Below are 15,494 nucleotides of genomic sequence, written 5' to 3' on the forward strand. Positions count from 1 at the left end.
TGAGAAGCTTTTGCTTGAAGATAATAAATGTGATTGGCTGAGGAGTATAAGCTGGATCCCACATCCTCATTTTGTCACTTTAGAAGACATTCTTTTAGCTGATGTCGTATGGATTACATTTCTGCTGACTGTCTGAGATTTTTAAAGCTTCTAAAGCAGGGGTGGGGAACATCAGGCCTCAGGGCCGTATAAGGCCCGCAAGACCATTTTACCTCGCCCGCAAAGCTATTTGAGAAATATTTTGAAAAACAGAAAATGGCATTGATTCAATTAACCTGAAAAAAATTCCTTTCAAAGAATGTTTAAAAATAAATGTAAATGATGACAACACCAGTGGTGATTTATCAGGGCCAGCAATGCCTTCTCTGCTGGCTTAACATGCCAAATAAATAAATATTTTTCATCCTTTCATTCTCAATCACCTTTTTGCCTATGTATTTTTTATCGTTTTCCACTCTTAATAAATCTACAAACAAATAGAGAAAAACTAAAAGTTTATCCATTCAGAATTTATTCCTTGATGCTTACAAGCAAAGTGTGACCAATGTTTCACAAATCACATGCCCAAAGCCGATGTCGTTAGCAGAAGCAGCGCGTGAGTCTGAGCTCCACCCTGTCAGGCCTTCAGAATTTCGTCAGAATCCCTCAACAGTGCAAATGAACGGGCAACTAAAGTCAGATTCATGATCCAATCAGATTGATGTATTTGTTCTTGACGGGTGTGATCTTTAGGATATGTCCTGGTCAAGCCTTCTAGCTGGCCTTGAGTTACGCAATCACACTTTAATTGATGTAATTTGAAAGCGAAGAGTGCGAGATTGTCATAATGCCACTGAGAAAGACATCCTTATGGATTTAAAAACATGAGATGTTCTGCACGACCTTGTGATTGCTTAATTTATTAAACATGAAAGGACAGATTTTCACTTCAAGTAAATTGGTAAGTGGTTTTTGCATTGTTATAGCAACATCAGGATTTTTCTAAGTGTAAATTAGGCTGCTTGAGCATTCAGTGTTGGATCAAGTATTTAAAAGTAGTGCTGTTACATTCAACTCGGAAAGTTGGATTTTACAACTTCCTACTTGGAAAAGTGCAATGAAATGCATCTTGAAGTCAGAATTACAACTTGTAGGCTTGTGCAGAAATTCTCATCTATGATTTCGCCAAGATGCAGGTGCATGATGTCACACAAACATGTCAACACTCAGGGAGATATACAAAGTAAGATAAACTTTCACTTTATTAAGTAATATCGATAACTGAGTTTGTTTCCACATTACATGATATTAAAGATTGTTTAACAAATGCCTGCAGAAACAAGTGTATAAAACATTATAATCTCTTTTGATAATCGCACACATGCTAGCGCTGCATTATTTATCAGTTGGGTTGCTAGGAGACATCTCTAATGAGAGTCAAACCCCTGTTAAGCGAACCGGAGTGTTGCAGTTTTGTTTCATTAAATGTCATCTTCTGAATGTCGGTGAATGGAATGCATTAATGCATTTATGGTCGGAGATATCAAGTAGGAATATAACCGTGTACCCTGATGAAACGAAATTTATTGCAAGCAACATTTAAACTGCAAATATTCTTAAATAGATTTTTCCAGGTATTATAGACCTCCTTGGTAGATTCATATGAAAAATTATGATTTTTGGATGTCTGTTCAGGAGACGTTAATTTCATGAAACAGCCATGCTGCAGTTAAAATTAGGCTTGCTTGAGCATTAAGTGTAATTTCAAGTTCTGGCTTTCATGCGTGGATGTGTTTTTAAAATGTAAATTAGTATTATTAGTTAGCTGTGAAATAATGTATGATGCTCAAAGGCATAGGGTCCTCCATGAGTCATAGGGCCATAGGGTTCATCATTCGTTGTGAAACTGTGTTTTCTTAATGGCGTAAATCGCACTGAAGGCCTAGACTTTTAATGCACAGCGCGCCACTGAACAACACAAAATATTATATAATAGACAGTAGCCTATAATATGGCCCGCGAATAATTTCGTAAATACTCAAATGGCCCTTAATGGGCTTCCCTGTTCAAAATAGAAATCTCTATTCACATTTTAAGGACCTACTGAACCAAGATATTTTTCTTCAAATATGTTCTTGGTGAAGAAATAAAGTTACACCTAGGATATTGAGGGTGAGTAAATGATGAGAGAATTTTCATTTTGTTTGGTGAACTATCCCTTTAAAAATATTATTTGAGTGCAGATTAATACAGAGGCCAATGGCAGTTTGACAAGATGGTAAACACGTAGTTAGTAGCTTATCATCTCCAGAAGCTCCGTTTTTACCATCTTCATGTGCACATTTGGAGATTTGCCCAGCCCAGAATTTTCAGGGAACATTGATGGCTTTGTTTTGTTTTATAAAAACAAAACGTTAAGTATAATTTTCTAATTTTTATTTGTAATGTAAAAATAAAAAGCATATTTATTTCGAAATTATTGCGTATATTGTCTCCGAACAGACTTTACTCCATATTACTCCACTATTCTTTTAATCAATGTCAGTTAATGCCAACGTTGACCGAGTTATGTAATTTACCTAGAAAAATATACTTCACTATCTAAATGCAAACAATATATAACTTTGATTTACAAGCATTCATACTTTTATATATAAAAAAAAAAAAAAGAGACTGGAGAATGCGGGCATCGATCCCGCTACCTCTCGCATGCTAAGCGAGCGCTCTACCATTTGAGCTAATTCCCCGTTGCGGAGAGAAAGAAAGAAATACAACCACTCAACGCGAATAACCTATTTTCAGCTGAAGTTCTGTGATAAGAATAGGGCAAAACATTAATGGAGATCAGCGAATATAGCCTATACTTCGACAAAGAAATCTACATCTTCTTTAAATAATCTTATAGCGACTTCTGGAAAAAAACTTTGACTGATTTCAACTCTTTCTGCTACAAAGTCCGTCCACTGAAAAAAGCCATTTATTACATCAGAGATATTGATATTTGTATCAAAACAGGTCAATTCATTTAAAGACAAAACTTGTAGTACAAAATATTATGGCACAATGCTTGCATTAACAGAAGCTTTCCAGAGTGTTTTAAAGAAATGGCTCACCCAAAATGAAAATTCTCTCATCATTTACTCACCCTGATGCCATCACAGATGTGTTTGACTTTCTTCTGCAAAACATAGATTAAGATTTTTAGAGGAATATTTCAGCTCTGTAGATCCATACAATGCAAATGAACAGGTGGCAAACATGTTACGCTCTAAAAAGCACATACAGGCAGCACAAAAGTAATCCATACAACTCCAGCGTTTTAATCTTTATCTTCAGCAGCGATATGATAGGTTTGGGTGATAAGTATTTAAGTCATTTTTGCTAGAAATCTTCTCTCTGTCCAGTAGATGGTATATGCATGTGAATCAACAATACACAAAAAGAAGAATGTGAAAGTTAAAGTGGTGATTGACTGCAAATGTATAGTAATAAAGGACTTAAAATGTTATCTCTTTCTTACCCACACCTATCATATCACTTCTGAAGATATGGATTTAACCACTGCAGTCTTATGTATTACTTTAATGCTGACTTGTTTGATTTTTGGGGCTTCAAAATTTTGGCACCCATTCACTTGATTGTATGGACCAAAAGAGCTGAAATATTCTTCTAAAAATCTTCATTCAAGTTCAGCAGATAAAAGAAAGTCATACACATCCAGGATGGCATAAGGGTGAGTAAAAGATGAGAGTTTTTTATTTTTGGATGAACTGTGCCTTTAAGCATACAAAAATATGACTATATTAAACCCTATAACATTAAGTTTACTGTGCATCTTTAGATACGTGTAGGCCTATTTTAGTGTGTCATTCCTCTAAAGGGCCCATTTAGAGTTTCTCTGATGTGCCGTTGGCTGTAAGGATGGTGAGGTTTCCTCGAGCATTCTGGTCTGCTTCAATTGCCTCAAACAGAGATTTGAAATTTCCTGCACCAAACCCCTGAAACAACAGAGGAATTAAATATTATTTACACTGACAAAAATGATTTGATGAGCTGTAATAAATGTGGAATTTATAAAAAAATCTAAATAATGAAGAAAAAAATATTGCTTGTTTCTTAGATTTATATATGCAATCGTACTTGATGATTGTGTCTCTGAATGACTTCTAGAAACACAGTGGGTCTATCTTGCACTGGTTTGGTGAAGATCTGGAGCAGGTAGCCATTGTCGTCAAAATCCACCAAGATTTTTAATTCCTGTAGAAAATGATACCACATCATCCATTCTGGTTAACTGGGACTAAAATTTTTTCAAAGAATGAAAGCAAGAACCAAAAAACTTTACAAAAATTATTAAATAATTAAAATAATTTGGTCTGCAAACCTTGCCCACTTTGTGTGTGCATGTATGCAGGAGAGAGAGATTTAGGATTTTATGACCAGATGTATATTTGAAATGTGTGTAATATTTTTGGATATATTTTATATAAAAAATACTTAATATTATAAATGTATATTTTATATTAACAATACATTTATTGAAAAGATGTTACTGTATACTATGCTAAGAATTCCTCCACATGGGATTTTTTGTGTGTGTGTGTGTGTGTGTGTGTGTGTGTGTGTGTGTGTGTGTGTGTGTGTGTGTGTGTGTGCTTATTTTTTATTTTTTTTGGGTAAGGCAAATACCTTATTTTGACCTTGTTTCTCTTGCAGGATCTGGCAGCACTACAACTGGTATATCACCCACCCTTAGCACTTTCATTTTAAAAAGAACATTATTGACTGTTCTTTTATTTAGCTGTAACCGGTTACCAATTGGAAAGCAGGCTGCGGAACACACGAAACGGAACGAATAAATACTGTTTCTGCTCAGAACGAACCAAAACGAAAAAAACATTTCATTTTTAGCCCCTGCTGCTCAAGTCCTGCTACAGAAATTTGTATTTATGTGGATAGCTGGAAGTCAGATACAGTATGATTTTGTTGAAGATGTTTTTAAGATGTAAATTCTGCATTGTTCTACATCTGATAGTAAGTGGACAAAAATATTTGGTAATCACATTAACAATGGAAATATCTCACCTCCAGTATGCTGATGTCTTCAGCAATTCTGACCTTGGAATGCTTCAGATTCTCTCTGAGCTTCTGGTAGTAAGTGTCAGGCACTGACATGAACTCCATGCCACGTTCCTTTAGGTTACGGATCTGAAGCGGAATTATATATGAAATATTTATTTCAGACTTTCTACTTAACCTCATTATGATTTATGATTATAATTTCCAAGTTCACTATTAATTTTTTTGACTCACAGCCTGATCACTGGCTGTGGTTTACTCACTGCTGTAATGATGTCAGAGGTGTTCATGGCAATGTGTTGAATTCCTGGGCCACCATAATATTCCACATATTCCTAATAAACAATGCAAAAAGATAATTAAAGATAGCTGGATGAATGAATGTTGGATGAATGCAAGGAGATGTCAAGTTTGCAAGTCCGTGCCTGGATCTGGGACTTGCGCTTGCCCATGGCAGGTTCGTTGATTGGCATTTTCACAGTTTCTTCATAGTTGGCCACAACTATGGAGCGCAGTGCACTGTAATCTGTCTGTAACTGCTTGTCATCAACAGACCAGAATCGGTGGAACAGCAGGTTCCGCTGATACCTTCAAAAGCATATGCAAACACACATGTCAATGTACAGTATAACTCTAATCTTGCTGTGACAAACAAATTGTAAGACAGTGACAAGTTGTCATCTGTCAGATGAACATCAATGATTATGAACTACTGTTGAAACAAGCCGTTTCAATCATTGAAAGATACTGCATGTAAAATAAACCTCAAGCACTATTTTCTCCAACCCTCGATTTTTGTGTGATGTTTGTTTAATATTGTGTTTTCCCCCAACAAAACTAAATTAAGACACTTTTTGTTCTGTCATAAATCTATGAACAAGAGCTGCCCAGTAGACTGATGTCTGATGGGGTCTGTTTTAGATCAGTGCTATTCCCACTCCCTACCACCCCACTTTCCTCCCTCTCTACTGCATCTAACTATTTCCATATGGCATCTCAGACCCTTTGAGGAGTTATTGTGCTGAGTCATTATTGCTATGGAGTTTTCTTGCATGCTTGAAATGCAACCACCCCTTCATTCTCCATTTGTGGTCTCTGTCCATTTTCTCCTCAAGTCTACCACACAGAACCTTCTCTCTTTGCTCCATCCTCACCATGGAGACCAACTGCCGATCTGTGGGGACTGGCTCTTAGTGTATTCTTACTGGATGGGAGCAGATAGGGAGTTTCCTCCTCAGGACTTGCACTGTTCTAACTTTGTACCTCTCATGACTACTTTTATACATTTCAGGCTTAACAACCCTGGCATGGAGATCTAAAAGTTCTCTCAGCCCCTTTTTGGCCTGTTTAGAACACTGACACTTAATAATCTGTCATTTAACTTCATTAAACAGATATTTCAATGGGTTTAGAAAGGTCATGTTTATACCATTCTACAATTGGCACCATCTCGTTGTCTGGCTGATTTCCAACCACATGGTCAATGAAGTCAAGCTTGCCACTTGGCCTGTAAAATAACAGCCACATTAATAGACAAATAAAAGTACTATGAAAGAAATCCATCCATCAGCTATCATACAATAAACATACTAAACTCACAGTTTTGCCAAGAATGGGTCACAGAAAAGAGGAGGTTGATATCCTGGGAGGAAGAGCCCATTATACCCTGCCCGCTCTATGAATGTGTGAGTTGTATCACCATACTATGAAAAGAAAAGACAGATCATATAAAACAGGAGAAGAATCAGAGATAAATCAAGGCTAAAAGTGTGTACATTTATATCTATTTCTTAAATATTAACCACTTCTATAATTAAGCCATGTTTTTAATATAACAATCATTATACATGACATTATACATACTGTCTGCACCACTGCCAGTTTCACCCTGCCAAACTTATCCTCCACAACATGAGGCTTTTGATTGATGATGGCACCTCTTTCTTTTGCTTTCTGCATGAACAAATGTCAATAAACAACACCTAATGTGTCACCATATGGCTTATGGGTTTAAAAGGAAGTTTTTAAGAAATAAAACATGGAACTACCATGGAACAGGAAACTATCAATATTTACCTCCACCAGGAACTCACAGTTCTCTACAGTGAACGCTACATCTTTAACACCATCTCCATGTTTCACCAGGTGATCCCCAATCTCTGTTTAAGAAAGAGGACAGATGACAAAGTAAGAAGTTTGGTTTTTCAAATCATCAAATACCAAACAATATCAAAATCATTATTAATTCTCACCCTTATTTCCAGGATTCAAAGCAGAGGTAAAGACATAAATAATCTGCAGAATAGAGATACACATTCTGTTGATCATGGAATAGAGACACTTTTCAATCACATCTAACATCTATTCAAACTAGACATGTTTGTATACATACACATTTTTGTATATACACATTTACTCATACAAAATGAATAGGATAAACAGGAATCTGCCAAAATCTGATTCTCACCTTCCCCTGTTTCACAACGTGAGACACTATATCACGACTGCCTGTCTCCAGTCCTTGATATGCCAAGGGTTCAAAACCCAATTTATTACAGTAGTAAGATGCGGCCTGGGATGCACCACAGCATAGAGAGGGGTAAAAACAGAGTTAGGATTTGAAACAAGATTTGAAAACCAATGCAATAAAAAATTTTTAAAAAAAGAAACGATTCAAATTATTTAAATGTTAAATGAAATGAACGTCGCAAACGGATTCCTCTAAGAGAAACAACAGACAAAAGTTTCTACAGACTATGAGAATAGCTCCATCTATTGGGGAGATTTTAGAAATGTCAAAAAACCTCAATATGGATTGAATTAGTGAGTGGAGGATGGTGGTTTCTGTAGCTGCAGTGCTTATAGCTCCCACCCCTTATGAGAGCCAATAGCATCTCCCAACAGGACACCACCTCTAAGATTCAGAAACTCCAAAATCAAACAACGTCAACTAAATTATATAGTTAAAAATTACCTGTTTTGCATTTCCAACCCAGAAAGTGATGTGGTCAAAGCAGACAAACCTGCCCTGCTCGTGCTATTGACATATACAAATCATAACAACAAGGACATTAATATTTGTTGGATGCCTTCTATTCCACTATAAACAGCCTTAAGCAAACCTAATCAAGAGACTAAGAAAACTCATATGATGTAACAACACCAAGTGCATAAGAAGCAGTATTCAGAAATATAATACACTGTTAGTGTATTAGAGGAAATTTCCTATGCACAAAAATTAATTTCTTAAACAGATGATCCATTATTAAAAGTAATGGCCGCATACCTTTTCACCTTTGTCAGTGTAAGTTGTCTGAAAGCAAAGATATAAGAAACAGAGGTTTATTTAAATCGTTTGTGCAAGTCAGTCTGTATGTCAAATGCATTTGACATTTAGATTAGTCTATGCTTCAGCGTTAGATGTATGTAGTTCTATAATGATTGTGGCAAAATAATAAAATAATACTAACATTATAAATTTAAAAGAGTCAATTGTCTTAAAAAGTGCCTTACCATATTTATTTCTAGCAGCTTCTTCTAGGGACGATGACAAAAATGAGATGAGGTGAGTGCAGATGGTCCAGATGTGAATTTGTAGTGTTGTTTAGGACTCTCCGCCCACCAGCAAAACAGGAGGAGAGGAACGCTAATGATGCCCTTACTGTGGGATTACATCTGTATATCGCATATTATAGCTGGTTTAATATTTAGAATATTCTATTGTGGCATTAAAACTTTTTATTTTTTACTGCAGCTACTCTCTGGTTATAACGATTAGCTTAGTCAAAAAAAAAAAACAAAAAAACACACACACACACACACACACACACACACACACACACACACACACACACACACACACACACACACACATTGCAAAAATATAAAAACCGGTCAAATGACGCACAGGATAGCTAATCCATCATTATTGCATCAGCTGTATTAAATAATTGTCGATTATGTGCAAATATGCAATCTATTTTTATTTATTTAATTATTTTTATGGGGGGTTGGTTTTCGCTGTTTTCGTAACTTCAGTTGTTTGTCTATCTATGGTAAAGAGGAGGCATACGATTTCTTGGCTCCTATTGGCCGCTTGATGTGCGCCGACATCTTTCCGAGAGATTAAGTTCTTCCTTGAGGTAAAACTTAAATAAAAGTTCCGTTAAATGTATCTATTTCAGCAGAATACCCAAATAAATAGCTTTTTTTTTTTTTTTTTTTAAATAAATTTGAGTGTTAAGTCTTTGACAAACATTATCGCATTAATGCATTAATGCTTGACAGACCAGTTCACATTTATGAATATTCCTTAATTAAAGCATAATGGCATTTCTAACTTGAGCATATTGATAGGCTTACTAATATAATGTTTGTTGATGTTGTTATTGCATTAAAGTTATATATATATATTTTTTTTTAAAGTATCCCCACATTTTTCAAGTGTGTAAATTCCTTTCTAATTTGTAAGCAATCTTTCCCTCAAAATGTAAAAATTTTTTCACCAAAATTGCCTTGTCATTCTGACGACTTCAACTTAAAACTCCTCCCTGTCACTCCCCCAGTATTAGAACATGCAACATCATGGTAAACATCAAATGTACAAGTCCCACTCCCCCCTTTTGTAATAGTTAGCAAAATGCTTTTCCCTCTAAGGACTTCATTAGCAGTGCTTAAGCTGACACTAGGAACAATGATTATACTAAGAACAATGTTGACACATTAAGTGTGATGTAACTTTAAATAATTATATTAATCTCTCATTATAAAAGTGCAAATTCAGCATCCATCTCATCAAACTGTGTTTTAATTTTAATTACAGATACAGAACAAGTACAGAAAAGAGCTCTTTGGTTAACAGAATTGTTTACAACTATGAAAGTGATACTGTTACTGCAAATCAGTCTGTTGTAAGACTCGTGTGAAACTGTGATGTACATGTTCTCAGAAGTCCAAACCCATTGAGAGCAGGTACCTACAGTAGACAGGCTGTACCTGAAACTTAAAAGTGCATAGGTGTGTGTTAAGGAGAAAGGTGTTTTTGCACATGAGGTATATTTCCCAAAAGAGCAGTGAGTGCCAGTCTAAGGTAGGCACTGATTGGGCAGTTACTTCTCGAGGGAAATACAGCGCTGTTAGTCCCTCTTAGCACAACACACATCTCCAGCTCTTGTCACAAAATATATCAGAGAAGAGAAAAGAGAAGTGTGGGAGAGAAAAGAGAAAAAGAGGATAATAAAATACATGAGATGAGCTGTAATAAGATGATTGAGCAGAAGATGAGGAGAGAAGAAAAGTAAAGAAAAGAGAACAAATAGCACAATGAATGAGCAGTTAGCTGAGAACCCAGCCATCCTGGAGAAGTGGTTGCAAAAGAGGAGGAGCAGAGATGCGAGAGAAAAGGATGAAAGAAATATGCAGGTTGAAGCTGAAGAACATGCTCCTGTTGATCTAACAAATGAAACAATGGAAGAAAAGAATGAAGCTGTAGAGCCAGTTGTAGATAAAGAAAAGCAAGCTAGAGTCCAATCAGTCTTTTCTTTGGTAAGGAGTCAGATCAGGACGCAGGCTGGTCTGGATGCTCAACGTATGTGTATACTGGATGTTGTACACCAAGCCACCAAGGAACTGAAGATGAGTAAGAGAGTTCAGGGTGAACCTCCACCCACTGTTGAGATCACCTCATCTGAAGAGGCAGTGGAACAGAAGGACCAGAAGGACCAGAGAGAGACTGTGGAAGAGGGAGTACAAGAAACAGGGAAAGGAGAGGAGGTTTGTGTAGCCTTGTTGGAGGAGGTACTGTTGAAGTTGGAGTCATTAAAGAAGGAGTTGAGAGAGGAGCTTGCTCAGTTTCGCATTGAAACTCAAAGCTATACAGAAAGAGCAATTGGCGGCCTGGAGACCCGCCTAACAAACTTACTGAGAATACAAGCAGTTACTCGCACAACTCCTGCTGCACTTCCAACAAACCACACAGCTGAATCTGCAGAGACTAAGAAACACAGACCTCCCAGCATGCCATACTTGGGCGCATCTAGAAGACAAATGCTCAACCGCACAATGACCACCATCACCCCTAAAACTTGCCTCACTCTGTCCCTCGGGCCCCGCTCCAGTTCAGAGCCACGGGGGGGTTGGGGTGTGGAGACTGCCACCAGCAACGCTGTTCAGATGTTGCTGAGGAGAGATGAGATGGTAAGTCAGCCTCCTGGGACATTGCCTCCTCCTCGACCCCCTGCACAGACAGGCAAGAAGACTTTGCGAAGCAGGACTCGCATTGGTAAGCAAAAATGCTAATCAGGTCTGCAGTCCAAACCTGGGTGCAATGAAAATACACCTATTGTTAGTCGGAAAACAAATGAAAGGCATTGAAAAGAAATTGCACCAGAGGCAATTATGAAGTCCTCGGGAGAGATCACAAGATAAGACTATTCAATACAAACAGTTGTCATGTTGAGAATATGCGGAACATTGTCATTGCTCAAATGACACTGCAGCAAAAATGATCTCTTCTGTGTCGTTTACTTGGTAAATGTTATGACCATCAGTTTATATCACTTAATAAGTCTAGAAAACTATTAAAGACCACCATGGGTGGAAAAAAAATAAAAGAGAGAGAGAAAAAATAACCTAGCTAAATCCAGGAGCTAAGTTGTATGTAAGGATTACTTAAACATACAGTGATTTACACCTTTTTTTGTTGAACATGTTGTACATTTTTTTGTCTTATTTTGTGTTATCTATGTATAATCAATTAGATTGTCCTTTACATTCAGCGTATACTATGCATGTCCTACTTTGCCACTATCACTATCACCAGCTCACCTCACACTTCTTTCCACAACTGCATATACTACTTTACACATTAAGAGTCAAACAATGTTGATGTCGGGATATAAATAAATATATTATGTATGTTTCAAAACTCTTAAGGTGAAATAAGGATGCCTGACCTTTGTTTTCAGGAAGAATATTAAAAACCTGAAACAGGGTGGAACTATTGGATTTGTTTATTTTTTAGAGAATGTTGCATCTACATTGAAAAATGTGCTTACTGGTTTCTCTTGTTGATATTTCTAGTGTCCAAAATGCAGAAATCGCCTCTACACATACACATGACTAATTCAACATGGGTTCTCAGTGAGAGACAAAGACTGGTAAAGTTCTAACTGCTCTGTAGTTTGTATAAAAATACAGCCAAAAGGTGATCAAATAAAGTATAAAGTTCAAAGATTTACACTAGAAAACACACAAATTGAAATCAAACATATATTGTAGTCGGCTGACATGTGACATGAAACCAGGTAGGAGCCACATGGAACTTCTATGGGACCTAGTCAGGGGAAAAATAACTAATTGCTGTATGAAAGTTGGGGGTGCAACCAATGATAGCCTTTAGACTTAGGGTGCCCCTGACTGTCAGTGGTGGTAAAAGTACACATTTTTTATACTTAAGTAAAAGTAATGCTACTGAAGAAATATATCACTTGAGTACAAGTAGAAGTACTGAGAAATATTATGACTTAAGAAAGAGTAAATAAGTTGTTTGCCAGAAAACTACTCAAGAAATTCCATTACAAGTTACTTTATGAAAAATGTAAATGCAAAGACCTGCATTGCTGCAAGAGGATTCTTGGACAAACATAACATTTTAAGAATACAACATTTATTTAAATAGAAATAGCCATTTGTAACATTCTAAATTGTCTTTAAACTACATAATGTGCATTGTGACCAAAACACATTCCTATTTCAGGTTCATTCTCATTCAAGTATGTCCAAGGATTCTGGCTATTAAGTTAAAACACTGTACAAAACTAATAGCCTATATTGCAGTATCATAGAGGAGGAAATGTATCCTCTATGTTATTGCAGAAATGATCCAGATATGGGATTATGAATCAAACTCTTATCAACACCTACATGCCCAACTGAATAAAATAAGGCAAAAATAACTATTTCACACAGTGTTTAGTTAGAGATATGACTAAAAGTGGTTGTTCTGTATATGTATATTTGTATTACAGTTGTAATAATAAAGACTTAATTAACATTATGGATATTTACCTATACATTCTTTATATTACATCCATCTTTTGTGCACTTTTGGCCTCTAGCGGGTGAGGCTTTTCAGACAGATAAACAGCAGCACAGGGCAGGAGCACCATGAGCGAGATTGTTACACTCTTGGTCAGTTTATTTAGAACAAGAGGGGCGAACATTTACGGAATTTAACATGGGAGTACAATACCGAACTGATGAGCATTGATAGAAGCGGATGACTGTGCGCGCGATGGTGCGAGGAACCGGACAGCGGGAAAAAGAATAATGTTTATTTCAAAGTCAAAAGAAGATCACAATATACACTGGCAGCCAAAAGATTGTAATAATGTACAGACTTTGGTGTTTTGGAAGGAAATTGAAAGGAAAAGTGGCATTTAACTGATCACAAGTTTAGTCAGGACATTACTGATGTAAAAAAAAGTACCATCACTATTTGAAAAAGTAACTTTTGATTAAATCTAGACAGACACCATTTCTAGCAGCAGTCCAACACCTTATCGTTGAGTAATCATGCTAAATTGCTAATTTGGCTCTAGAAAATCACTTGCCATTATATCAAACACAGTTGAAAGCTATTTTGTTCATAAAATGAAGCTTAACATTGTCTTTGTGTTTGGTTTTGAGTTGCCACAGTATGCAATAGACTGGCATGTCTTATGATCAATATTAGGTCAAAAATGGCAACAAAAAAAAAAAAAATTAAACTTGTCAGTCAATAATTGTTTTGAGGAATGAAGGCTATAATATGCTTGAAATTGCCAAAAAACTGAAGATTTCCTACAGTCTTCAAAGACAAAGGACAACTGGCTCTAACAAGGACACAAAGAGATGTGGAAGGCCAGATGTACAACTAAACAAGAGGATAAGTACATCAGAGTCTCTAGTTTGAGAAATAGATGCCTCACATGTCCTCAGCTGACAGCTTCATTGAATTCTACTCGCTCAACACCAGTTTCATGTACAACAGTAAAGAGAAGTCTCAGGGGTGCAGGCCTTATGGGAAGAATTGCAAAGAAAACACTTTTGAAACAGAAAACAAATAGAAAAGGTTAGAGTGGGCAAAGAAACATAGACATTGGACAACAGATAATTGGAAAAGAGTTGAATGGACCTTAACCCCATTGAGCTTAGTGGGATCAGCTAGACAAGGTGTTGGCATCCTATGGCACGGCCATTGACCAGGAAAATAAGAAATGGCACTCCATGTCAAAAAGGTTGGTGACTCCTGAGCTAGACTGTAAGGTGTGTGAGAATACCTGACAAGACAGCCACATCTATGGCAAGTGATACAGGAAGTGTGGGGTGAAATGTAATCTGATTATCTGGACAAACTGACAGCTAGAATGCCAAGGAATAACAAAGCTGTCATTGCTGCATGTGGAGGATTTTTTATAAGAACTCTTTGTAGTTTGAGAAGTTCTGAAAATTATTTTCAAATAGTAATTTTTCATGTTATTAATGTCCTGACTATACATTGTGATCAGTTGACTGCCACTTTTGTGAATAAAAGTACCAATTTCTTTCCATAAGAGCAAAATCTGAACATTATTCCAAACTTTTGGCCGTCAGTGTATCTAATTGTATCTATATCAGGTATTATTAATAAAATACTGGAACTCGTTACGTGGGCATTTTTTGACCCCATATTTAGAATTTTTGGGATATTTATGTCAATTTCTGTGGCATTTTTGCCAAAAATCCTTGTTAATTTCCAACACAATTGGCATTGTATCTTTCTAAGGTATTTAAAAAGATTGTTTTAGACATATAGTAGGCAGCAAGTAAACAAGATATTCCCACATATTCAAGCTACATTGTGTTAATGTTTGACACAGTTAAAACATTGCCTAACTTAAAAACAAGTGAAGTTTGATCAGTGGTTACTACAGTTCTTGTATAGTGACAGGGCAGAAAGTCTTGAAGAAGCTAGAGAAGAAATGACACATGCGGCAGTTTATGCAAGCTGCTGTGCTCATGATGCTGTGCCCTGTGGGCTTCCGTAGTGAGCACAGCGTGTTCTATTTTATAAACAGATTTAGTGCTTAGAACTTCCGATTTCTTCTGAAAAATTCAGAAAAATTAATAATTGTTTTATACTTTGTAATTGTGGCAAAAATAACTGTTTGATAAATAACATATCATTGAAATAACAATGATATGCAAAAGTGGTACAATCACAGATCTATATATCAGTGGGTACAATAGCAGGCCTACTGTACTACCAGTCTTATGTGTAAGCATAGCGACACCTGCTGGTCAAAATACATTCTGACTTATGCACATGAACGGTGAAATCAAACACAACCTTAAAAATATATATATATTTAATGAATGATTAACGATTTAAGCCAAGTTATTAATTAAAAAAATCA

The 15,494-nt window shown here is 36.4% G+C and overlaps 1 protein-coding gene and 1 non-coding gene across 2 annotated transcripts; both read right to left on the reverse strand.

Annotated features, from left to right (window-relative positions):
* Nucleotides 1-2,653: 2,653 nt before the first annotated feature.
* trnaa-agc (transfer RNA alanine (anticodon AGC)) lies at nt 2,654-2,726 on the reverse strand. The gene has a single exon. It is a non-coding gene; the product is annotated as a tRNA-Ala (tRNA).
* A 214-nt stretch (nt 2,727-2,940) lies between these two features.
* LOC127631171 (4-hydroxyphenylpyruvate dioxygenase-like) lies at nt 2,941-8,666 on the reverse strand. The gene is made up of 14 exons (XM_052109194.1): nt 8,572-8,666; nt 8,345-8,371; nt 8,033-8,095; nt 7,526-7,630; nt 7,311-7,353; nt 7,135-7,217; nt 6,922-7,011; nt 6,658-6,761; nt 6,488-6,565; nt 5,484-5,646; nt 5,322-5,393; nt 5,065-5,187; nt 4,120-4,236; nt 2,941-3,977 (listed from the first exon to the last, which is right to left on the reverse strand). Exons 1-14 carry the CDS (start codon nt 8,572-8,574, stop codon nt 3,867-3,869), a joined length of 1,182 nt encoding a protein of 393 aa, XP_051965154.1. The 5' UTR covers nt 8,575-8,666; the 3' UTR covers nt 2,941-3,866.
* Between the last annotated feature and the right edge of the window lie 6,828 nt (nt 8,667-15,494).

Source organism: Xyrauchen texanus, chromosome 37, assembly GCF_025860055.1.
Source record: "Xyrauchen texanus isolate HMW12.3.18 chromosome 37, RBS_HiC_50CHRs, whole genome shotgun sequence".
Taxonomy (NCBI): domain Eukaryota; kingdom Metazoa; phylum Chordata; class Actinopteri; order Cypriniformes; family Catostomidae; genus Xyrauchen; species Xyrauchen texanus.